This window comes from Artemia sp. Qi Xiang Cuo, chromosome 2 (genome assembly GCF_049724085.1).
Source record: "Artemia sp. Qi Xiang Cuo chromosome 2, ASM4972408v1, whole genome shotgun sequence".
Classification (NCBI taxonomy): Eukaryota; Metazoa; Arthropoda; class Branchiopoda; order Anostraca; family Artemiidae; genus Artemia; species Artemia sp. Qi Xiang Cuo.
The window spans coordinates 13405080-13431094 of NC_142795.1; the positions used below are offsets into that span (position 1 = coordinate 13405080).

At 34.9% G+C, this 26015-nt stretch overlaps 1 protein-coding gene across 1 annotated transcript in view; it reads left to right on the forward strand.

Moving 5' to 3' along the window:
• mei-P26 (E3 ubiquitin-protein ligase meiotic P26) overlaps positions 1–21592 on the forward strand; it is a 104864-nt gene extending 83272 nt beyond the window's left edge. The window contains exons 15-19 of the mRNA XM_089099162.1: positions 4967–5187; positions 8197–8390; positions 10695–10858; positions 14970–15202; positions 20699–21592. Of these exons, the coding sequence (XP_088955288.1) occupies positions 4967–5187; positions 8197–8390; positions 10695–10858; positions 14970–15202; positions 20699–20803 (917 nt within the window). The 3' untranslated portion in view covers positions 20804–21592. The remainder of the gene's footprint in view (positions 1–4966; positions 5188–8196; positions 8391–10694; positions 10859–14969; positions 15203–20698) is intronic.
• The last annotated feature ends 4423 nt before the right edge of the window (positions 21593–26015 follow it).

The following is a 26015-nucleotide window of genomic DNA, read 5'->3' on the forward strand; positions in this document are numbered from 1 at the left end:
TACATAGATTTTCATGATAAATGGTGAAAGAAAACTTTAGTTCTATCCATGACGGTATTATCCACTCGGGGTGAATAGGGGGCTCTGAGTCGGAGCAGCGTGATAAATTTAGGAAAATGAGTAAAATGTTTACAAATTTAGTGCTATCGAATAAATTTTTTAGTTTAAATCAAGACTCACCTTAATTAAGGAAATCCTGGAACTTAAATACCCAATTGAAAAAGAGCGATCCTAATCTTCAGTTCTTATTTGAGGACAAACGTTAGAGACATGGGGTCGGTCCTATTGAACGGCGAAAAAGAGGTCCTAATTTCGTAATCCTTATTAGAGAATGATCATTCGAGGAAAGGGCTTCAAAATTCAGCTTTAGATCTTCAATAAACACCTCAATTTTGAGCCTCCAAATACACCAATGTTATGTGGGTGTCAGTCAGGGTTCTCGGGAAGGTGCATAAAGTCTCTGCGAGAAAAAGTGACGTAATTTAATAAAGCTCTGTGCAAAATTAAGGGCCATTCTAATATTTTATTTTTATTTTCCAGGAAAACAAAAATAAGGTTCAAAGTCTCTTTACCGGGGGTATTTTTGTTGGGGAATTTAAATGGGGGAAAATCACGTTGTTCATCTAAACAGTGTTTGGTCTGCTGTGTATATAAGTGCACATATTGTTATGATATGATAGGCGGTGTCTTAGGTACGTTTACTGAAACTTCTTTTATCCCAATGACCGTTTGGCTTACCTATCTCCTTTGCGGTAAATTTACGTATCTAGTGATATCAATAATGAAAAAATATGTATGTAATAGAGGAATCTTTCTCTGTTCCTAAGTAATTTTCTAAAAAGGTGGGAGATACCTCTATTCGTATTAGGCTCTTTGCAAACACGAGGGTGGGGTAAGCTCTGTGAGGAAAATTCAGATAAATTAATAAAGCTGTTTCCAAAATGAAAGAGTATATGTTTACAAAATGAATCCCATTTCTAAAAAATAGAGAATGCACTGAAATATAGCTGAAGGTTTAATGATTTTTAAACAGGCTTACAAATTAAAAGTTCATGCAACGCACAATGGCAATATACTTTCTCATGGCAGGCAAGAATTTTGGGAAATGTATGGGTTATAGCCAAGTTTTATGGAGTAAACAGAGCCGGTCTTAAAAGTGTAGCCATACTGCGCTCACAGGCCTCTGGACCTCAAATACTCTAGGCATGCGCTTTAGCAGTATTTTTTTTTTTTTTTTTGCGTGGGCGTGTCAGTATTTACCTCGTGAAAAACGATAAAAAAAAAATTTTTTTATGGATTTTTTTGGAGTAAACATAGCCATTCTTAAAATTTTAGCCATACTGCGCTCACAGGCCTCTGGACCAAAAATACTCTTGGCATGCGCTTTAGCAGTATTTTTTTTTTTTTTTTGCGGGGGCGTGTAATTATTTACCTCGTTAAATACGATAAAAAAAAAATTTTTTTATGGAGTTTTATGGAGTAAACAGAGCCAAGCTTAAAATTTTAGCCATACTGCGCTCACAGGCCTCTGGACCTCAAATACTCTAGGCATGCGCTTTAGCAGTATTTTTTTTTTTTTTTGGGTGGCGTGTCAGTATTGACCTCGTGAACTACGATACAAAAAAAATTTTTTTATGGAGTTTTATGGAGTAAACAGAGCCGATCTTAAAAGTGTAGCCATACTGCGCTCACAGGCCTCTGGACCTCAAATACTCTAGGCATGCGCTTTAGCAGTATTTTTTTTTTTTTTTGGGTGGGCGTGTCAGTATTGACCTCGTGAACTACGATACAAACAAAATTGTTTTAGGTAGGAGTAAACAGAGCCAGTCTTAAAAGTGTAGCCATACTGCGCTCACAGGCCTCTGGACCACAAATACTCTAGGCAGGCGCTTTTGCAGTATTTTTTTTTTTTTTTGCGTGGGCGTGTCAGTATTTACCACTTGAAATAAGATAAAAACAAAATTGTTTTATTGAGTAAACAGAGCCAGTATTAAAATTGTAGCCATACTGCGCTCACAGGCCACTGGACCACAAAAACTCTAGGCATGCGCTTTAGCAGTATTTTTTTTTTTTTTTTTGCGTGGGCGTGTCAGTATTGACCTCGTGAACTACGAAAAAAACAAAATTTTTTTATTGTTTTTTATGTATTAAAAATAGCCATTATTAAAATTTTAGCCATACGGCGCTCACTGGCCTCGGGACCAAAAATAAACGAGGATTGCTTTTTTGCAGTATTTTTTTTTTTTTTTGCGGTGGCGTTTCATTAGTTAAATCTGGAAAGAAGATAAAAAAAAAATTTTTTTATGGAGTTTTATGGAGTAAAAAGAGCCAGTCTTAAAATTTTAGCAATACTGCGCTCACAGGCCTCTGGACCTCAAATACTCTAGGCATGCGCTTTAGCAGTATGTTTTTTTTTTTGCGTGGGCGTGTCAGTATTGACCTCGTGAACTACGATACAAACAAAATTGTTTTATGGAGTAAACAGAGCCAGTCTTAAAAGTGTAGCCATACTGCGCTCACAGGCCTCTGGACCTCAAATACTCTAGGCATGCGCTTTAGCAGTATTTTTTTTTTTTTTGCGTGGGCGTGTCAGTATTGACCTCGTGAAATACGATACAAACAAATTTTTTTTATGGTGTCTTTTGGAGTAAACAGAGCCGTTATTAAAAGTTTAGCCATACGGCGCTCACAGGCCTCTGGACCTCAAATACTCTAGGTATGCGCTTTAGCAGTATTTTTTTTTTTTTTTTGCGGGGGCGTGTCATTAGTTACCACGTGAACTAAGATAAAAAAAAAATTTTTTTATGGTGTTTTATGGAGTAAACAGAGCCAGTCTTAAAAGTGTAGCCATACTGCGCTCACAGGCCTCTGGACCTCAAATACTCTAGGCATGCGCTTTAGCAGTCTTTTTTTTTTTTTTTTCGTGGGCGTGTCAGTATTGACCACGTGAACTACGATACAAACAAAATTTTTTTATGGAGTTTTATGGAGTAAACAGAGCCAGTCTTAAAAGTTTAGCCATACTGCGCTCACAGGCCTCTGGACCTCAAATACTCTAGGCATGAGTTTTAGCAGTATTTTTTTTTTTTTTGGTTGGCGTGTCAGTATTGACCTCGTGAACTACGATACAAACAAAATTTTTTTATGGAGTTTTATGGAGTAAACAGAGCCAATCTTAAAAGTGTAGCCATACTGCGCTCACAGGCCTCTGGACCACAAATACTCTAGGCTTGCGCTTTATCAGTATTTTTTTTTTTTTTTTTGCGTGGGCGTTTCAGTATTTACCACGTTAACTACGATAAAAACAAAATTGTTTTATGGAGTAAACAGAGCCAGTCTTAAAAGTGTAGCCATACTGCGCTCACAGGCCTCTGGACCTCAAATACTCTAGGCATGCGCTTTAGCAGTATTTTTTTTTTTTTTTGCGTGGGGGTGTCAGTATTGACCTCGTGAACTACGATACAAACAAAATTGTTTTATGGAGTAAACAGAGCCAGTCTTAAAAGTGTAGCCATACTGCGCTCACAGGCCTCTGGACCTCAAATACTCTAGGCATGCGCTTTAGCAGTTTTTTTTTTTTTTTTTTCGTGGGCGTGTCAGTATTGACCTCGTGAACTACGATAAAAACAAAATTTTTTTATGGAGTTTTATGGAGTAAACAGAGCCAATCTTAAAATTTTAGCCATACTGCGCTCACAGGCCTCTGGACCTCAAATACTCTAGGCATGAGTTTTAGCATTATTTTTTTTTTTTTGCGTGGGCGTGTCAGTATTGACCACGTGAACTACGATACAAACAAAATTTTTTTATGGAGTTTTATGGAGTAAACAGAGCCAGTCTTAAAAGTGTAGCCATACTGCGCTCACAGGCCTCTGGACCTCAAATACTCTAGGCATGCGCTTTAGCAGTATTTTTTTTTTTTTTTGCGTGGGCGTGTCAGTATTGACCTCGTGAACTACGATACAAACAAAATTGTTTTATGGAGTTTTATGGAGTAAACAGAGCCAGTCTTAAAAGTGTAGCCATACTGCGCTCACAGGCCTCTGGACCACAAATCCTCTCGGCATGCGCTTTCGCAGTATTTTTTTTTTTTGCTGGGGCGTGTCAGTATTGACCTCGTGAAATACGATACAAACAAAATTTTTTTATGGAGTTTATGGAGTAAACAGAGCCGGTATTAAAATTTTAGCCATACTGCGCTCACAGGCCTCTGGACCTCAAATACTCTAGGCATGCGCTTTAGCAGTATTTTTTTTTTTTTTCGGGGGCGTGTCAGTATTGACCTCGTGAACTACGATACAAACAAAATTTTTTTATGGAGTTTTATGGAGTAAACAGAGCCAGTCTTAAAAGTGTAGCCATACTGCGCTCACAGGCCTCTGGACCTCAAATACTCTAGGCATGCGCTTTAGCAGTATTTTTTTTTTTTTAGTGGGCGTGTCAGTATTGACCTCGTGAACTACGATACAAACAAAATTTTTTTATGGAGTTTTATGGAGTAAACAGAGCCAATCTTAAAAGTGTAGCCATACTGCGCTCACAGGCCTCTGGACCTCAAATACTCTAGGCATGCGTTTTAGCAGTATTTTTTTTTTTTGCGTGGGCGTGTCAGTATTGACCTCGTGAAATACGATACAAACAAAATTTTTTTATGGAGTTTTATGGAGTAAACAGAGCCAGTCTTAAAAGTGTAGCCATACTGCGCTCACAGGCCTCTGGACCTCAAATACTCTAGGCATGCGCTTTAGCAGTATTTTTTTTTTTTTTTGCGTGGGCGTGTCAGTATTGACCTCGTGAACTACGATGAAGAGGTTGAAAGAGGTTGTGTACGTTGGATTGAAGTACCGCAATTAGTTGTTCATTTTGTTTTTAAAGACATATTATAAAAAAAGAGGTTTATTTCTTAATACAAACAATATTGCCATTTAAAGAAATATTGATTGCAATAATAAAATTTCCTTTGCAGTGTTAGAACTGTCGAATACCCCAATGCTTGATATTCAGAATGCTGATAACATGGTACATCTGGAACCGAAGGCTCATCAAATGAGCGTACGGACCAAATTTGGTAGCCAAGGATCCATGTCCAAGGGTGCCAATATGAGCTGTTTGGCTTCACCACATGGATTCTGTCTTGGTCCCGGTGAACAAATATTTGTTGCTGATACTCAAAATCATAATGTCAAGGTATTTATAGTTTCTCTTTGATTTTGTGAAATTTAAAACTGTCATTATGTCCAGTTTATTCGCACGTGGTTTCTATAATGTATTACGTTAATTACTTGGCTAAAAAAAAAAAAAAAAACTGTCTTCCGACTTTAGTAACTGAAATGAATGAGCACTTGAACAAGGTATAGACCCTACTCATCCATCCAGTTCCCTAGGACAAAACAGTATATCCAATCCGACAATCTTAAAATAAAGTCCAAATTATAGCAAAATCAGCAACAATAAGCATACGTCAATGTTCCAAAACCAAGCTATAGCACCTTAAATCTACAAAAACATTATATTCCCAAGGTGATCACCACATATCGGGGCTCATCAGATGAAAACTCATTGCCTAAATGGATTTTGGCGCTTAAATTTCATTACCCAGACAAAATGAGCGCGCCATGCCATAATCTGGCATACCCCTATGTAGTGACACCTATGGAATATGTTGAAGACTATCCGTGGGTAAGGTCATGCCATGTTCGTGTAGAAATGTCTTGATGGCCATGTTTTTTACTTTCTTTTTCCAGTTGAGGTTTTTCGTAAGAAAAGCTTTTCAGTAGGTCAAGTAACAGGGTATCAATGTTTTCATAAAAAAAGAAAAAGATTTTCTTCGACCAACAAATTAATGATACAAAAAAAAGTTTGCTAATAACCCATACAGCTATCTCCAAACAATCGAACAATTCTCTGAATAATAATTTTCCCCAACAGAAAAAAAAAACTAAGAAAAAAAACCATACAGCTATCTCCAAGCAATCGAACAATTCTCGGAATAATAATGTTCCCCAACAAAATAAAACTCAGGGGAAAAACCGTACAGCCATCTCCAAACAATCGAACAATTCTCGGAATAATAATGTTCCCCATAAAAAAAAACTAAGGGAAAAAGCCATACAGCTATCTCCAAACAATCAAACAATTCTCGGAATAATAATGTTCCTGAACAGAAAAAACTAAGGGAAAAAATCGAACAGTTCTCGGAATAATAATGTTCTCTAACAGAAAAAACTAAGGGAAAAAGCCATACATCTATCTCCAAACAATCGAACAATTCTCGGAGTAATAATGTTCCTCACCAGAAAAAAAAACTAAGGGAAAAAGCCATACAGCTATCTCCAAACATTCGGACAATTCTCGGAATAATAATGTTCCCCAACAGAGGAAAAGCCATAAAGCTATCTCCAAACAATCGAACAAGTCTTTGAATAATGATGTTCCCCAACAGAAAAAACTAAGGGGAAAAGCCATACAGCTATCTCCAAACAATCGAACAAGTCTTTGAATAATATTGTTCCCCAACAGAAAAAAACTAAGGGAAAAAGCCATACAACTATCTCCAAACCATCCAACAATTCTCTGAATAATATTGTTCCCCAACAGAAAAAACTAAGGGAAAAAGCCATACAGCTATCTCCAAACAATCGAACAATAATTGGAATAATAATGTTCCCCAACAGATAACAAGCTATCTTCAAAGAATCGAACAATTCCGAATAATAATGTTCAACGAAAAAACTAGGAAACCATACAGCTATCTCCAAACAATCGAACAATTCTCGGAATAATAATGTTCCCCAACAGAAAAAAATAAGGGAAAAAGCCTTACAGCTATCTTCAAAGAATCGAACAATTCCTGGAATAATAATGTTCCCCAACAGAAAAAAAAACTAAGGGAAAAAACCATACAGCTATCTCCAATTAATCGAACAATTCTCGGAATAATATTGTTCCCCAACAGAAAAAAGACTAAGGGAAAAAGCCATACAACTATCTCCAGACAATCCAACAATCTCGGAATAATAATGTTCCATAATAGAAAAAACTAAGTGAAAAAGCCATACAGCTATCTCCAAACAATCGAACAAGTCTCGGAATAATAATGTTCCCCAACGTAAAAAACTTAAGGAAAAAATCCACGAAAAAATGAAAAAAAAATCCTCATAAATCCTACACCCTAAAACAGTAGGCTATTTAGTGACCCATGAAAAGTAGACCTATAATTCTCTTGAGTTTTATAACAAGAAAGGCGTGTCTGCGTAAGTTTTAAAACACGCTCCGTAGAACGTACGAACATGACAGAAGAGCCCTCCAGACGAGTCTCATCCCAGAGTGGGAGGAATCTTCGGAGCGGCCCACTTCAGGGAAGATTGGAGGCTACTAACTGACGCCGTGTGCGCCTCTGGAGGCACTGGAGGGACTAAGGTCTAAGGAAGGCATAAGAAGGACAGATATGTTGAATTGAAAATGCATACCTTGTGAACCTCCTAGTTGATTTTCTACTGAATTGCTCTAGTGAAAACCTCCTAACCGGTTTCCTAGTGAATTACTCTAGGGAAAACCTCCTGACCGTTTTCTAGTGAATAAAGTAGTTTCTTGTCTCATATTCGTGACGTTCACTCTCAATGATACCCATCAAACTTTAAGGAGTTTTTTTATGCAGTATATCCAAGACAAAAAAGATTTACAAAATTAAAAAAAAGCTGGAACCAGATAGATATCTTACTGACATCCCATTATCACAATTTCTTAGAACACCAACCGCCAAATTTTGATGACTCTTCTATCTGAAAAATAGGTGGCTACACCAAGCAACAGTAAATTACGCAAGGACGGGCAGCGCCGAATAATATTGATCTAAGCCTGTTAAAGGATAAATGAAATGAATTTGTAATTTCTAAGAATTCCATCTTTCCGGGTAATTTTGAATATAACTGCACAATTGTTTGAGATTTGCAGTAATTTAATCTCCCTCCTTACCGCAAAGAAAAATACTGGATTAAGAATGGCATTACTAACTCGAAAATCTCTCCAGTTTTTTTGAATTAATGTGCCTATAAGGTCAATAGGGTGGATAAGCGCCTTTTTTTTATTTAGAGATAACGTTCATTCAGGACTATTAAGGCCTTTTGAGGATATCGGTATTTTAAACTATAAAATCTATCTTTTAAAGTTGATGGTAATTGTACGAGCTACTTCTAGGTTTATGACGTCAATGGGTTGTTTTTATTCTCCTTTGGTTCAGCTGGTCAGGAGGATGGCCATTTCTGGTATCCAAGGAAGCTTGCCTACATTAGGCTATCTAATCTACTCGTCATATGTGATAGAGGTACGGACAGAACACGCGTTCAACTTTTTACTGTGCAAGGATCGTTCGTCAGAAAGCTTCGAGTCAAGTGAGTCGATTTCTCCTTCGTCCTTTTTTTCAAAGCTTCAATTCTCTATGTTGTTTAGGGTCATTGAATAAAGTTGTAATATAAATTAAGTGGTACTTGTATGATATACCCCTGACCTAATATTCTTCATCTAAGGTGAACTTGTTTCTCTGACGCTCAATCCTAATGAAATATACCTAAGTATGAAAAAAATATAATACTTAAGAAACAAATTTGGGCTATATATTTGCGTATTAGGAGGGTTGGGGGTAAAGTATAGCGGGTCTGCATGCCTAATATGTTAGGTAAAATTATTCTGCATATTATGAAGTAAGAATTGTTTTCTAACTTCGCACTGTCCAAATACTTTATCCTCCCCCCCTAATGTGCAAATACATAGCCGAAATTATATATTTCCCATCTATTCTGTAACTTCTCTTTGTCTTGGCTCACGCTAAGCTGAAAGAAACTAACGAAAAAAATAAACGGTTCTACAATGCATCAATGGATGAACAACTTGAGTGGTCGGCGCTATATCATACAAGTACCAATTATTTTTATTACCAGGACTAAGACACAATGGATGAAGCTGTAAAACTCCCTTTTTTCTTCTTTTTTTTTAATTTTCTAACTTAAGAAGTCTTAAAAACGTGGAAAAGGTTAAATGTGTGCCCATCAAAGAACCAATAACCTTTTTTTTGTCACCAAAAAAAATGGAAGTAGTTTAACTCCGGATATGTTATTTAGTCTTACTTGTGACCATAGGTGAACGTTGGTAGTAATAACATTAAGTCAAACTTGACGTCCAAATTGTTTGTCAATAAGATGTCTTTCTCTCTTTCTGTTTCACTCTTTTTCATTGTCTCTCTATCTCACTCTCTCTTTCTGTTTCACTCTTTTTCATTGTCTCTCTATCTCACTCTCTCTTTCTGTTTCACTCTCTTTCTCCTTCTCGTAGTATCACGGTCTCTTCATATCAAAGTCCCAGAGGAAACAAGTGCCACAGCAAGCCCGGTAAAAAATTGTCCATTAATCACATACCAAGGCAATATCCAGGGGAGGGGGTTGTATGGGGGTTTGAACCCCTCCCCATACGTTATTCGATTCTTAAAAACCAACAAAAATGCATATAAATAAATTTTTATGTGTTTTCTAAGTTTTTTGTAAACCCGCCCCCCGCCGTCCCCCCTAAAAATAACCCTCCCGAAAAAAAAATCCTGGATACAGATGTGACATATACCCAAGGTAGGATCAAGGACAATATCTGGTCTAAGAACTAACGTAGCCCGAAGGTTGGTTCGTACCAGAGTTTGGGTTTAGTAAGCTAGTCTATTAAGTTTTGTAAAAAAAAGGAAGAAAAACCGTATCAGTTAAAAATTCTAGGCACACCTAAGATAATCTGGTGGCAAAATGCTTAAGAACTGAAAACTGTTTGTTTTGTGTTATTTTTTTTATTTTTTTTTGAATAAATCAACATAACAAAAAAACATATACCCCCAACAGAGAGCAAAGCTCGTAAAATTGGGTATTAATAAAAAAAAAAAAAAAAAAAAAAAAATAAAAAAACAAAAAATATAAAAAAAACCATTTCCTCATCATAACAAAAGAGAGAAAGAAAAAAAACCTGGTTAAAGAAAAAAACAAAAAACATAACAAACATAAAGAAAACAAACGCTGGACAAGTGGGGCATGGAAGGCTATCCCAACATGGGTAACAAAAGGTAATCCCCCTCCTCCTTTTTTTCTCTCTAGAACACGAAAAGTATGTAAAAAGACATCTTTAAATTTTAACGCTTTTCTGGTATTAAAACTTGTTTTTCAAAATCCCCCCCCCCCTGGAGTTCTTTTGGCAATTCCCCTAGTTGCAATAATTTTCGTAAATACCTTTGAACCGATACTTTGAGATGTGTGAGTCTTTGAGGAGGTATTTACTTCTACTACTACTAGCAACAACGCACCGCAGCACCAAGCCGCCTGAGGCCAACACAGCTACGCATGTGCTTCCTCCATCCCAACGTATTCTAAGTTTCCCTCTTTACACCCTCCCAAAAAGTTTCATTTCCTTTAAATCTTTCTTTACGGCATATTTACTCTTTTGCCACCTAAATTTGGTTTCTGAAATAGATGCCAAAAACAAAATCCACTTTATTGCTCGCCATTTTTTAAACGTTTTTTGTAAAGTTTTTGAAACGGAACGCGATGGAAGTTACTGGTAGTTTCTTGTCGTTTTCGAATGAGTTACCTCTTTCTATATTCTTTCTATATTCAATGCCCATTGCCTAGTTCTATCTCTACACTGTATTTATTTTTGTTTCATTTCCCCAGCTATATCGATATTATTGCCAGTGTTACCGTGAATCGTTTTGGACACATCATCGCAGTGGATAGTAACAATCCTGCCATCTATCAGATTGACGGTCAAGGAAATCTCAAATCATGGGTCGACTGTAAGCCTTATATGAAGGAGCCTTCTGATATTTGTGTTTATGGTAATGTTTTTTGGATTCGTTTTTATTTTAAACCCCCCCCCCCCCATGGGCGCCCATAAGCTGAATTCCAGGGGGGAGGGGGCAAACTTCGTCTAATTGCTACTTTTAATGCTATATAATAGAAATCTCAGAACAAAAATATAAAAATAAGGCCGCATCATTCAGCCAGGGGGGGCAAGAGCCCCCCCCCCATATGGGCGCCCATGCCCCCCCCCCATTTTTAAAAAGATTTTGTTTGTACTTTAGTGAAGTACATTTAATACTTTTGCTCTTGTTTTTGAAATTCGAGACTTTTACATTATTTTTTTTTCATATATGACTGGAGCTAGCCTTTTGTCCTCACCCACTGCCCTTTTGGATCTTCAACCCCCACCGATGAGGGGCTCGGGCCTTCATTCCTTGCATTCTTGCTATCAGACCCCAAGATAAATAGGATCATCGTTTTATTAAGTGCAACCCTCCAAAGAGGATCTGAAATTAAATAGAGTCGTAGGCTTATTTGTAGTATTCTTTTCTCCTAACCTGACGTCGTATTTCTTGTCTTTTCTGCCTTAAATGGTTTATAATGATTAGCGCAAGTGAATAACACTGATTAAATTTAAATATTACAAGCAATAAAAGTCGCTCCTCTCTCCCCCCACTTTCAAGCCCATGATCATGATTACAGTATATCTTATGCTCTATTAAATGCGTAATGTTATAAGAAAAACGGAGCTTTGATAACAAATTTTTTTCAAATGCTATTTAGCAAATGCCATTTTTATGTCTTGTCCGTTTCGATGGTTCCAAAATTATTTTCCTTGGGTTTTCTACCCTAATTAGTTTGGTTGTAACTTTAGCGAAACGAAAGAAAGGCAAAACACGCATTGTTTGATGTTTTAGATTTTAGTATTTACCATTTTTGCTATTTTTAATTTGTCATTTTTTCATTTCATTTTTGTTATCTACATCACTACTGGGCAGTGAAAATCTTATTTATTTTTATTTATTTTAATATTTATTTTATTCAAAACGTCTTGATGGTTAGTAATTAAGGGCTCTGTTCACTATTTAATAATGATCCTGTGTTGAATTAAAAGCAAAATTTGAATTAATTCTGGCTAAAATTTAGAATATTAATTTTTTTTTTGTCGCCGTTTAAAATCTACGTCTCAATAATAATTCTCAGTTGAGAAGGTAAAGAAAAGATAATATGACAAACATGTAGTATTTTCCAGTGTGGAGGTTTGTACGGTTACAATGTTCAACTGCTTAAGCGACCGGAAGTTCTAAGAATTCTAAGTTCTAAGAGTTCTAAGTTCAAGAATTGTAAGCAGTGCATAACGTTCTATGTTTTTGAAAGATTTATTGATTTTGAAAGAATCTGAACAGCTACAGTAAAAACCATGGAAAAAGTTGGTGGTAATTATGCTAAAAAATGAAGTGCAAACAAGATCAACTGTTACAACGAATATCGTAAATGCATCACAATCGAAATAGCATCATAATCGAATATCACAACGAATATCGTAAATGATATATGCATTTAGATGAGAACCATGCGGCTTGTTACAGAAAACCTAACAATGCTAGCCAACAATTTTGTTAGCTAATGAATCGCAATTGTTAATAATTGGGTACTAGTGCATTATGTGGACACTGCTATATATTATACGAGAGACGAAACCCGCCAAACGCGTTATTTGCAAGGGACCGTTATAGAGAAATGGAATGCAAAGCGTGGTTTTCATTGCGTTTAAGATATTTAAACTGTTGTTTTTGGGGGGTTTAGGGGGGAGGTACCTAGGTTATGTTAGGTTACGTATTTAATATATGATATGATTTTAAAATACAAAAGTATTATTAGAATATAAGTATATTATCATTTTAAGATCATTAGAAATATTCTCTGGACCATTATTCTTGATGGTTTAATGTTTCAGCCAATTATTGCCTCTACAATTTTAAGAAAACCATTTCTAAGATAGAAGTCCAAAGTAAAAACTACCATTTTTACATCAATTATGTTATTTTCTTTAATAAACTACTATTTGCTAAAACCACGAAAATTGAAAACGACTATCTAAGTTGTTGTTCAAAATTATCGTTATTATAATTTTTATAATTATTATAATATTATATTTTATAATATTTTTAATATTATATATGATAAATATTCTAATATAATTTTATATAATAATTATAATATTTTGATAGTAATTATAAAAAACTATTCTCTGTACTATTTTAATGTTTAAATTGAGGGACCCTCTATCATCTACCTGTTTGTCTAAACTTCTTACTCAAACAACAGGTTCTTAAAATCTTCATTTTTTTTTTTATTTCATAGAAAAAAGGACATTATTAGTGTAGAACTTAATATTTATTATTGAATTCGTCAAATAATGCCTTAATGTTTCTTTATGTACTTAAGCTATTATAAATACAAAAATAAGCATTTATGATGTACTGAATAATAGAAGGTACAATGTGTCTCTACTTATGAAGTCGTGGGGATAGCTCGGAGTCGTAGGAGTCCTACTCCTACGTAGTCGTAGGGATACCTCGGAGGTTTTGTGATTCGTCCACATTGGTCATGCTTTTGACTCTTTAATTATACGGAGCCAACAATTGTTCGGTTCTAACCAAAATGTAATCACCTACGGAACAAGTACTGACAAAACTCTCCAAAAGTGACCCCGCGTACCTCAACGCCTCTAGACGCAAAATGTTGTACTACTTAATCGCTCCGAGCCAAAGTGCTTTGTTCCGGCCAATAATTATGCTAGAGCGTGATTCTTGTTCCATAGGGACGTACTTGTTCCATAGGTGATTATACTTTGGTTGCCAGGTTCGCATAGGTATACAAAGGGTCACTTTTTTTGTGTGGAGAGGATAGGTTTTGTCAGTACTTGTTCCGTAGGTGATTATACTTTGGTTCTAACTCTTGATCAAACACAGTGGAAGAAATGTGTAAAACTGATGATTCAAAACCGTTTCCGTAATAATTCCTGAACACCCATAAGTCAAAAGAAATGTAATGTTTATTTACTTACGAAGTGGGGCGGGGGGCTTGGGCCGGAGGGACCTGTATGCATATAGATGGCCATTCAATAAGGTCTATGTTTCTACTAAAATGTATCTTAGGTTAAGTTAGGTTAGGTTAAGTTTATTAATAAGAATAATACTTAAATATATAGATGTATATAATACATGGAAAACAAAGTCGTTCAGCTAAATCTTCTAGCCTGTCCATGAACTTGCAAAGGTAAGTTGTCCTAGGGGCGTGACATGAATGGAAAAAAATAGTACTGGTTTTAAGCACAAATTAATTGTACCACAAATTCTGATAATATAAATATGGTAAATAAAATAAATGAGATTCCTGCTTTTTAGTGAAAACGAAAAGGAGCTATCCTAGGGATGAGGAGTGCCAACCTCAACCACCCAATCATTACGATAGGGGCTGTGCAGGTTTTTGGATCACACTAGCACAGTCCTATCCTTATATTTCAAAACCTTGGTCATCCAAAATCATAGCACAACGAGTAAGGCCTAGTCCACATCTTTCACATTTTTTAGTTAGATCGGTGTGTCAATTTGTATGTGTGTGTGTGTGTGTGTGTGTGTGTGTGTGTGTGTATTGTTTATGAATGTGGAAGGATTTTTTTTTTACTATCCAAAGCAAGGTTGCGGAATAGATTGGGTGCGAAAAAAATGATATGGTGCAAAGAATGTTGCGAAAAAATGATATGGTGCAAAGAATGTTGCAAAAAAAATGATATGGTGCAAAGAATGTTGCGAAAAAAAGACAAGGTGCAAAAAATAACCTGAAGAATTGTACTGGCCATACAGTCCCGCGCCGTGAGTATACGACGCTCATATGCAACGTATTTGTGGCCGTTAATTTTCATAAGAAGATATACTTTGAATGAAAGAGTCTATGGGCCATTGAAAATTTATTTAAAGAGACTCCATACAGGAAATTCTAAAAATCTGGGTACTGCTTGTCAATGTTATAATTTAAGTTAAATTTCCGTGTAGTATTCTTCAGCCGTCCCTAGCGTGATTGTCCTTAGTGATTAATAGCCTTATTAAATTAACGTAATTTAACTCCAGTTTTTCATTGCAGGAAATGAGTATTATGTTTGTGATTTTAAGGGTCACTGCATTTGCGTCTTTAGTGAAACTGGTCAGTTTTTAAGGAAAATTGGTGGAGAGCCGCTGACTATGTTTCCAAATGGAATCGACATTTCAGATGCAGGTGATTTATTGGTTTGTGACTCGCACGGAAACCGTTTTCATGTTGTTGTCTTTACAAAAGAAGGCCAGGTTACTGCTCGATTTGAGTGTCCTCATCTAAAGGTATGTCACTGAGAGTCTTTTATTTGGTTTTCAGGCGGTTTATGTGACTCGACTCACTTTCAACCGGTTTGTGGCTCGGTTGTTACCAATCAGTGGAAAGCTGCTGCTTGTTTTATGTGCCTTAAGTTAACTGTAGACAATAATTAAGACGGTTTTCGTGGGGTTTGTGTGACTAACTTTCAAACCCTTTGTGATCTCGATTTGAGCCGCTTCTCAATTTGAGTGTCCTCATTTAAATGTGAATTATAGATAACGTTTTAATTTTGTCCCGGCAAATGGCGGTACTAGTCGATATAGCGTGTCGAAGGGAAGATGATGGATGCTCTTGTATTAAACAGCCTTTGAAGCCCATTAACCGACTGTTTAGAGGCTTTGCCTGATCGTTGCTGCAGCTTACCCCTGAGGCCCTATTTTGGATCCTCGGGATTGATGGCAGTAGGGTTTTAGGAGCGGCCATCCATATTCAGAAATTGGCCTGACGCCAATTATTGTACAGAGGGATAATCGAACTGGTTAGTAGCAGGTTCCCAGAATGAAGCATCGCACTCAGCCTTCTTGCGCATGAAGACTGGACTCAATCGAGATGTTCCCTCCCAAATGAAATCTGAGGGAAAATGTATTCCCAAAAGACGAAGTTTGTAAACTTTCTTGTTAATTTTACGCATGAAGTTGGACTCAAGATGTTAATCAAGCTATTATTAGGTCCTTAGTCTTACTACTACTACTAACAACTCGCTGCGAAACCAAGCCGCATGAGGCCAACACAGCTACGCAAGCTCTTACTCTGTCCCAATCTCTTTAAAGCCTCCCTTTTTACACTCTCCCAAGAAGTTCCTGTTTCCCTTAAATCTTTCCTGATGACGTTCTCCCACCATATTTGGGGACAACCGGATTTGTCAACTATGTCAATGACGAAGTTTGTCAACTCTCTTGTTAACATTATGCCTGAAGATGAAGTCAGGATGCCGACAAAATACCGTCGATTAGTAGCTCCTTAGTCTTAGATGCGTTGAAATCGAAGATCCATGCACCGGAATACTTTTTTTTATCTTCAAGAGAGCCATTTGTAAGAACAGGGAAGCTTGTACTGGAACTGCGTGTCTATGGCTCGTGGTATCATCAGCAAAAAGAGTGCTTATAAGATTGTTTCCTGTATCATTGATATATTCTAAGGAAAGTATGGTTCCCAAGATGCTGCTTTGAGGAATTCTGCTTTGGAATAGATACAAGATATAGGAACAGATATGGATATAGATAGTTATAGAAACTTGGAATAGATATAGATAGGAATGCTAATTCGGAATAGATATAGATATAGAATAGAAAATATATATTTTCTGGAAGTAAGCCTATCGGAAACTACGATGAGGGTACGATTTCTTAGAAAACTCCAGAAAAAAAATCCATGAGCTAGGAGTTTTTCACCGGGCCCTTATCCTAACCTCCATCGAAAAATTTGCAAAATCAAAAGACATGAGCCTAACATCGTGCCCCTGCGCTAAAACTTCGACTCATGTCTGATGCTGCGTATCAAGGTAGTCTAGTGTCAAAATTTTCTGGCGGAATCCATACTGCTTATCAAAAGTAAATAATTATTATATATGTTATGTTAATATATATTAATGGTATGTAAGTAATACATAATAAAGTAATAAATCAAAAAATAAACATGAACATATAAAAAAATCCTTATCGTAAGGTCTGTAAGCTCTGTGTGAAAATAAATTAGTCCTATTTTGTGACAAATATTGAAAATATGTGATATATAAATATATACAAATGTGACAAATATGTGTTTCAATATGAAAGAAGTTTGGTGTTTGAACACATCAGAAATAAAAATTTAAATCATATCTACTGCATATCTGTCAATGTCGTCGAACCAATTTTGAAATTGCCCGATTTGAGAATAAAGTGTCCTCAGGTGTTAATCGACAAGTGTATTAATTGTCACAAATATTTTATACCAAGAAAATATTAACCTGAAATAAGTGTTTCGAAATTGTCCTGATAATCGATTTAAGTGCTTCAACTCAAGGTGAACCCTAGAGAAAGTTTTTGTCGGTATTCAAGCAATTCATAAATGAGTTTATTTGGGAAAAAACAACTGAGAGCTCTGCATTTTAATTGAGGAATGATAAAATGCTTTTAAATACTAATTTAAATCTGGAGATGCATTATCATCATTGATACCTTATCAATATCATCATTGTCATCTAATCTGTTTCAAAATTATGTTGATTAAGTTCCAAAGCGTTGACAATAATTTCCAAATGAAATAGTAGCTAACTCAAAGAAAAAGCTAAATTGGAACAGATTGAAAGCAAATAAAAAAAAGGACGAGACAATTTTATTGGAAATGTGGCAGCAAGTGTGGATGTTCAAGCCATTAAATTAGTATTTGTGTTTGTATCTATGTTAATTCCCTTCTAAAAGAATATTTTAATTACCTTAATACTGCAACAAGTGCTCTTGTTCCTATATTGCGCTTTTTAGAAAAATGTTTGAAGGCTACAGCCCATGGGCGCCCATATGGGGGGGGCAGGGGGGGCTCTTGCCCCCCTGGATGAATGATGCTGCCTTATTTTTACATTTTTGTTCTGAGATTTCTATTATATAGCATTAAAAGTAGCAATTAGACGAAGTTTGCCCCTCCCCTGGAATTCAGCTTATGGGCGCCCATGCTACAGCCTAAGTGCTTATGGACAGCTCATGATCAGTGAATTTCTGACAAGTCCATTGATCACAAAAACGTAGAAATTTCCAATGTTCCGCGATCTTTAGTCTCCCTTGACACATAACTAATTCATAACTTTGTTATTCTTGTATGTTATAGTTCTGTCACGTTAATGTACCTATTACAGTTATTAAACAATGCTGATTGCCAGTTTTGTTTCTAATAGACGCAATTGTTCCTAGTGTATTTTGTTGACAGGCCTATTTTCTCTACTGGTGAAGGGAGCTGGCGCAAAAAAAAACTAGACGGAAACAGTTTTAATGGCTAAAAATAGGACAGCAAAAAATGAAATAATAATAATTAAAATAACTGGCCAAAGTAATAGATTTTCATTGAATAATAATTAATTATATAATTTCAGTAAGCATTATTTAATAATTAAGATAGTAGGCTATCAATTAAAATAATAGGTTTTAAAGTTCCAAAGACAGTAAAAATTAGATCTAATTATTTGAATTGGTTAATTGGACTTGCACAACCATATACAATTACTACTACTAACGACTCACCACAGCACCAAGCCGCCTGAGGCCAACACACTTACGCACGCTCCTCCTCCATTCCAATATATTCAAAGCCTCCGTCTTTACACCCTTCCAGGAAGTTCTCATTTATCTTAAATATTTCTTTGCGACATTCTCCCACCCCAACTGCGGACGACCTGCTTTCCGTTTAGCCCTACATGGTGGGCCGAAAAGAACAATCTGGTAATCTGTCGTGTTTCATCCGCAGAACCTGCCATAGCTATCTCAACCTTTCTCTTATTATAGCCCTAGGAAATGGGATTGAACCACACTTTTTTTTTACAACCTTCTGTTTGAATTACGGTCAGTCAGCTGGGTACCTAGAACAATCCTTAAGCAATATCTCTGGAAAACATCTAGCAAATCTTCCTCTGTTTTTTTGGAGCACTAATGCTTCAGAACCCTATTTGACCACTGTCATCACTGTAGCTTCCAATACTCTAATCTTGGTTCGCAGAAATATCCTTTTTATTCTTCCGAATTTTCTTCGACTGAAAAAACACCCTGAGCCTTGGCTATTCGACTTTTAACATCTTCACAGCTCCCACCGTCTTTACTAGTAATACGACCAAGGTAAGTGAAGCTGTCTACTTGATCGATGTTTTCGTTACCCAACATCACCTTTTAATCTTCACTTATTTCTAGCCTTAGTGACTTAGTCTTAACAATAATTTTCAAACCTATCCTAGTACCCTGAACTCGCAAAACTTCTAAAAGTTCATTCATTTTGCACACACTTTCATCTAGGATGCTTAAATCATCAGCATAATCTAAGTCCAGGAGAGTTTTTCCTCCCCATTTGATTCCGTGGTCTCCCATTGCCTTTCCTGTGCTCCTTAAGACAAAGTCCATCAAAATTTTCCATATAAAGCGGAATAGAATACAGCCCTGCTTAACTCCTGATTTAATACAAAACCAGCTACTAACCTCATTTCCTACCTTAACTGCAGCAGTGTTATTCTCGTACATAGCACTAATCACTTTAATGTATTTGTCTGGTACCATACAATATACCTTACAAGGATAAAACCTTCACTAAAGCTCTTCTATCAACAGAATCGAACGCTTGCTCATAATCTATCAAACTGAGGACCAAAGGTGTTTGACAACTCAGGCACTTCCTAGTACCCTGAACTCGCAAAACCTCTTAAAAGTTCATTCATTCTGCTCACACTTCCATCTTAAAAAAATTGGGAAAAATCCAAAATTTAACTTTTTAATTGAAAAGACATCCATATGCACTTAGGCAGTTTCTGATAGTAGCGGCCTCCAAACTAAGCTAAAGAAAGAAACGCAGATAAAATAAAAACAGCAAAAAAATAAACTAAAAACGCATGTCACCAGACATCTTAGGAAGGTGTAGTTTTCCTTTGGAGATATAGTTCTCTTTGGCAATCAATAGATAATTAGTGTTTGAATTTTTTCGAACGAAGAGTGTTCTCAATTTATTTAATGAATTTCGACTATTCGTTTTCACATTTCAACGGGTTAACACTGACGAAAATGTAACACTATCCTAAAAAGTTTTGGAAGAGCCAATAGAAAAAGCTTAATAATCGCGGTTTTCTCCTTTGAAAAATAAAAACAGCAAAAAATAAACTAAAAACGCATGTCACCAAACATCTTAGGAAGGTGTAGTTTTCCTTTGGAGATATAGTTCTCTTTGGCAATCAATAGATAATTAGTGTTTGAATTTTTTCGAACGAGGAGTGTTCTCAATTTATTTAATGAATTTCGACTATTCGTTTTCACATTTCAACGGGTTAGCACTGACGAAAATGTAACACTATCCTAAAAAGTTTTGGAAGAGCCAATAGAAAAAGCTTAATAATCGCGGTTTTCTCCTTTGAAAAAACATAAGATGGGTCCAGAAGCAAAAAAAAAAAAAATTAATATTGATATCCTTGGTAATGGCTAAAGCAATAATGGCCAAAAAAAGACTGTTGCATTGTTTGTGATCCTTTTTAAATCTGTAAATATTTTTGCTTTGGTATCATGATATTATATAGTTTTATTGTGTGAAATATTTATGTCAGTGTTTTTTTGGAAAACTGTTTCAATCTCCAACTTTTTATAGCATATGCTTGAAGTTATTTTTCCTTTTGTTAGCAACACACCCTCGCAAGCGACGGCTTTGGTATGCTACCGATTGATTTTGTGTCTGGTTTTATAAAAATAAAGTATTATTACTCTCTCTGAAAGTGAATGGTTAAATAGGATACTCTTATTTTTAAGGTTTCGCGCTGTTGCGGCCTCAATATAACAAGAGAAGGCTATCTAGTGACACTGGCCAAGAACAATCACCAAGTCCTAGTAATGAACACGCTCTATGTTCAGTGAACTTTAACATACGTATCTAAAAGTATCTTAGCATAACTTTTGAGGTGCTTGTGCTATTCAAAAAAATTTGTGTCTGTTTTTTACATATCCTCTATGGCCGTTTATTGGTCTTTATTTTATAAATAGCATAGCAATACTTAAAAGTGTTGGAAGTTTTCTTTTTGTTGTTATGCTTAGTGTTTAATAATGTCCGTTTAAGTCTCATGTCAAATCCCTGACTGTCTTGTTCGTTTGGCCACATGGCCTTATTTGGTGTGGTTATAGTAAATTTTTCTCCTTCAGATTCAGTTAACGTTATTGGTAAGTGGGTCGTGTGCCAACTTTTAGTACTTTATTGATTATCAGATTTGCATAATTTTTCTTTTCCGCGAGCACATACGTTGTACATATACGTTGTACATACGCATGTGGCTTGGAAGTCGGGTAGAGGTGGATTACTGTAAGTAGCTCCGCCTGGAACCAAAATATACTCTCATTTTTTAATTATATTATTATTTTATGGTCTTATGATTACAGTGATTGTTAAAATGAACATTTATTGATCGTGATTTTTTTTGCCATTTTTTATATTGTTAATATTAAATTTGTACTGTTTACTAATGTTAGCCCTGAGTTCCCTTGGAGGTAAAAACAAAAGTTTATAGCTTGGTTTTTACTAGACCTCTGTTGGAAGAAAACTAAGACCCGAATTAGAGGCTCGGATCCCAGGTCCCTATATAAGAAATTTTGTTTAGTTTCTGGGCTATTCTTATTCGAATTGTCAAATTAAAATTGTCTTTTTAATACCCCTCCCCCCCCCCCAAAAAAAAAAAGTTTGATAATTTTCCCTTACCCGATAATAACCCTTTGTACATTACTTTCCTGAAGAGTCTAATGTTCAATTTAAAAACAGCTGAAGGTAACTGAAGCTATAACTATGATAGTTTTTTGTACTGAGTAGTTGAAACATTGGATTCTAATCAACATCTTTTCGTTCTTCTTTGTATGAGCTGATAGATATGATTGTATTCACGTTAAATAGAAATATTGTATGAATTCAACATTTTTTTTTCTCATCAGAATAACAGTAGACAGATGATTCATGGTTTTGTAATAAATATTGCGTTTATCTAAATTCATGTATGATGAGATTAAAGAAATAAAATAAATCACTTGATAAAATATTTTAAATATTAGAACATGAATGACAACATTACTTTTTGAATTTTTTTTTTTCATGTTTTTTATATTCTTTTTTAAATGCGCCCTAACAACTGAATATGGAGACAGAGATTTGACATAGGAGACGAAAAACGGAACCTATTATTAATTGTGCCAATTGCACGGTTAAATTTTTAAGTTCTTTCATTTGATTCTAGTTTTAATTTATCCAGAGTTCCTGGAAATTGTCTTTTTTAATGTGAGTTTGTTTCTTAGCAAGAAAAGATGAGATCTGATTTACCGTTGGAAAATCGTTTGTTTTGTTAAGAATTTGAGGAGTGTTAATTTTTAGCGTTTGGTGAAGTATTTATTTTTAGTTCTTTTTTTATGTGATTTGAAATATTCCATATGTAAATTACTGATCTCCGAGTATCTTGTCGCGTTCCGCTTTGTGGTTTCTAGTAGGTTTCTAACAGGCTTTTGCAGTTATTTTTCTTTTCGTCCAATAGCTACCTTTGGCGGGGAATTTTCGAAAGGTCTTCGTTTTATCTGTCTAATATCAAAACGGATTATGTGATTTTCTTATTATTTTTTTTTTTCAATGAACCAATTGACCTGCTGAGAGATCAAACTCAAACAGTCAATAATGAATGATTTATTTTAGTTTTTAGCGTGAAAGAAGTTGCTTACTGAAGTATTCGCTGCTAAAAATAGGATAAATCCAAAGAATGACGATCTTCTTTTTTTTTGGGGGGGGGGGGGTATTTTTTTCATCTTTTTGCAATTGAACATTAAATCAATTATTTTAAAAGACAATTTGATTAAGTCTGTACTCAAATGAAGCAAAGAACAATTTTTATTTCCGTAGACAGAAGCAAATGCCATAAAATTACCAAACCGTAATTTTTTTAACTGTTCTCCCTCCCTTAGAAAATATTATCTGCCCATCCCCCCTCCTTTTCTTAACTTGACAACCTATTGTCCAAAATTGAGTAACCACAAACTCAGTGTTCTGGTGTATTGTCACAGAGCTTTTAATCTACTTTGTATTAGGCTAGTATTTGTCTTAAGTATTTCGTATTTTCCTTAAGTATCCCCTTAAATATTTAGTATTCCCTTTGCTATTCGGCCAGTCAAATCTGATATTTCCCCTTATACTTTTCGAGTTTTAGTTTTGTTTTTCCTGTTTTTTGTTTTTAAAACTGTATAATTTATTTTTTAAGGCAATTTGATTAAGTTCATGGTCGAATGCAGTTAAGAATATATCAATGCTCATATACTATGCCGTAAAATTGTCAATTTATTTTTCTATTTAGAACGTTTGTATGATCCCACCGGGGGGGGGGGACGGGGGCTGATTAAGGCAAAACTGGTAATAGATGCTCCAGTTGTATCCGTTTAAAAGCATTGACAAAAACATGGAATTGAGTATAGATAAATTCAAGCTAAATAATCGCTTCATATTCACTATAAAAGAATATTACCAAAAAAGAAAAAAAAAAGAGATTACTTTCCTATAGTTCTGTCGTAAAAATTTCATTGGTTTATATCTGTGGCGTATTTACGTAAGCCAGTCACATGATTCCTTAAGCGTATGTAAAAAGTCCATAATCCCGCCTTTTTAAAACCTCGTTATGTCATTGGTTCTTCTTTGTGAAATTTAAGCCAGTAAAAAGAGCGAAAATTTAATAAGCAAACGTCATAAAACTTTCAAAAGATTTCAAAATGAATGGTAGTTATATTAAAATCAAAACATATATTGAATATTTCAGTTGTACTCGTTTAAACGGATTAACGGAAACAAACTTCGTAATATTAGATGCAAAAAGTTTTTCTGGAATATTAAATTAGAGGAAATTAAATCCGGATATTAAAATCAAGACACAACAATGAATCTTTTTGTCGTATCATTTGAAATGTATTGAAAAAATTATCCCTTTTTTATAAAAAATTATAAGCTATAAAATTATTGTATTATTATTGATAATTTATATAATTTATATTTCATTGGTTATGAAAATTATTATAAAACTATAGAATTATTATTAAAACTATAAAACTATAAATTCAAGATCTTTTTTGACTGGATTAAAGTATTTGTTGAAGCATTTTCAGAATCAAAATGTTTATCAAAATCAACAATTAATTTTTCTTTTAATTTTTTTCTGCTCTGTGTTTTTGTGGACTTGTCTATTCAACTTCAAAACAGTTCATGAATTTGTCTTTGCTGCTGTATTTATTTACAAATTTTGAGCAATCTCCAGAAGTTTCATTTCAGTTTGTCCCTATCCCAAAACTGGAACTTTTTTCATAATTAATTTTTTAATTTTTCATATAACTTGGGAACATGAAACAAAAAGTGTCTGAATGTTATTTTTACATAATACGTTTTGATTTTGGACCTGTGATCTTACCCAACAAGATTGAAAGTCGTCTCGTATTTGTACAGTTGATCCTCTAATGTGGCTCCAAAAAATTACGCGTGTTAAGAAATTAAAGTAAAAATCAGAAATATAGAAAAATACAAAACTTGTGAATGCTATTTATTAAAATAAGATATATTAAAAGTATTATATATAATAAAGATAAAGTCACAATAGAAATATATGAATATGTATATCTGCCATCTGGTGGCTGAATTAAGTACTAAATTGCTATAGCAAAAATCTAGTTGTGATTGGAAAAAAAGTCGAATGAAAATACCAGTAGTTAATGTCGCTTCGCGAACCTTTTTTTTTCGTAAAACTAAATTTTTTGAGTGTTTGGAGTTAAATTTTGAAAGGTGAACCTTTATAACTTAATTGTTGCCAAATGTCACCTTGTAAAATTGAGCACCCTCAACCATACACTAAAAAAATTACTTTCAGAATTGTAAGTTATTTCGGATTATCTGTTTTCTAATAATAATTATTGTATGAATTTTGACACTTTAACATTTGTCTATTTATCCTAGTGAAGTCAGGGAATTTTGCGAAATGTCATTATCTGTTAAGTGGCAAAACATTTCTTTGGAAAATTTCGAAAAACACCTTTTTCTTCTGTATTTTTGCTAAAAAGATGCCCTTTTTTGGTATTCTCAGAAACAAAAATTGAAAAATTACAAAATTGCCCCCACCCCTAGATTTAGAAAAATAATTGTATATTAATAAACATTTGTATTTACTTAAGCATATTAATTAATACAAGTTAATTTCTGTATATTCCTCCTAGCAAAGTCATTGAACTTAGCGAAATATCACTACATGGCAAGTGGCAAAATATTTCTTACATACTCAACTAAATTTAAATTGGCTTTCTTTTTTTCTTACATTGGGAGATTGGCACCATCGTGGGGTATCCCTCGGATTCTCTTTTTCGTAAACTCTCTATTTTGATTATTCGTCCGTTATAAATTTGCTATTTTCGTAAGTTATTGCTTTTGTCTCATTGATATGGTTTTCCTTCATTCTACCTAAAAACAATTAGACTACTATATGAGGTTTAATATGTTTCATATTTTAATTGTTTACAATAAGTATAGACTTGTCTCTAAAAAAAGAAATAAATTGCAAAACAGTAGCAAGAAGGTTGTTATTTGCGTATACTTTGGCCAAGGCCGCACCCAGGATTTTTTTCGGGGGGGGGGGGGGGGGTACAAAAAAAACTCAAAAATACATACAAAACTTATTTATAACCATTTTTGTTACGTTTTTATGAGTCGAACAAACATTTCGGGGGGGGGAGGGTCAAACCCCCTACCCCCCTCTGGGTACGACCTTGACTTTGGCTATAAAAGTAAATATGCCTGAAGTATTTAGAGATAAGACTATCATTCTAAAGGGTGTGTTTTATTGTTGCTGAATTGATTCTGTCCAAACTATATGCTTATTGGTTCATACTGTCAAATTAGGTTTTCTGGACATGTTCCTTGTCCAAGATTAGCGATTCATTTAAGGTCGGAGATATATGAACACTTTTGTGTTGGTTTTGGAAAATTTGAGCTTAGACTAGGTTAGCAAACTAGTTTGGATTATTCCTCCAATTTGCCACCATCGTCAGCAATTTAAAAATATTTTGATCCCGATTTTGCACT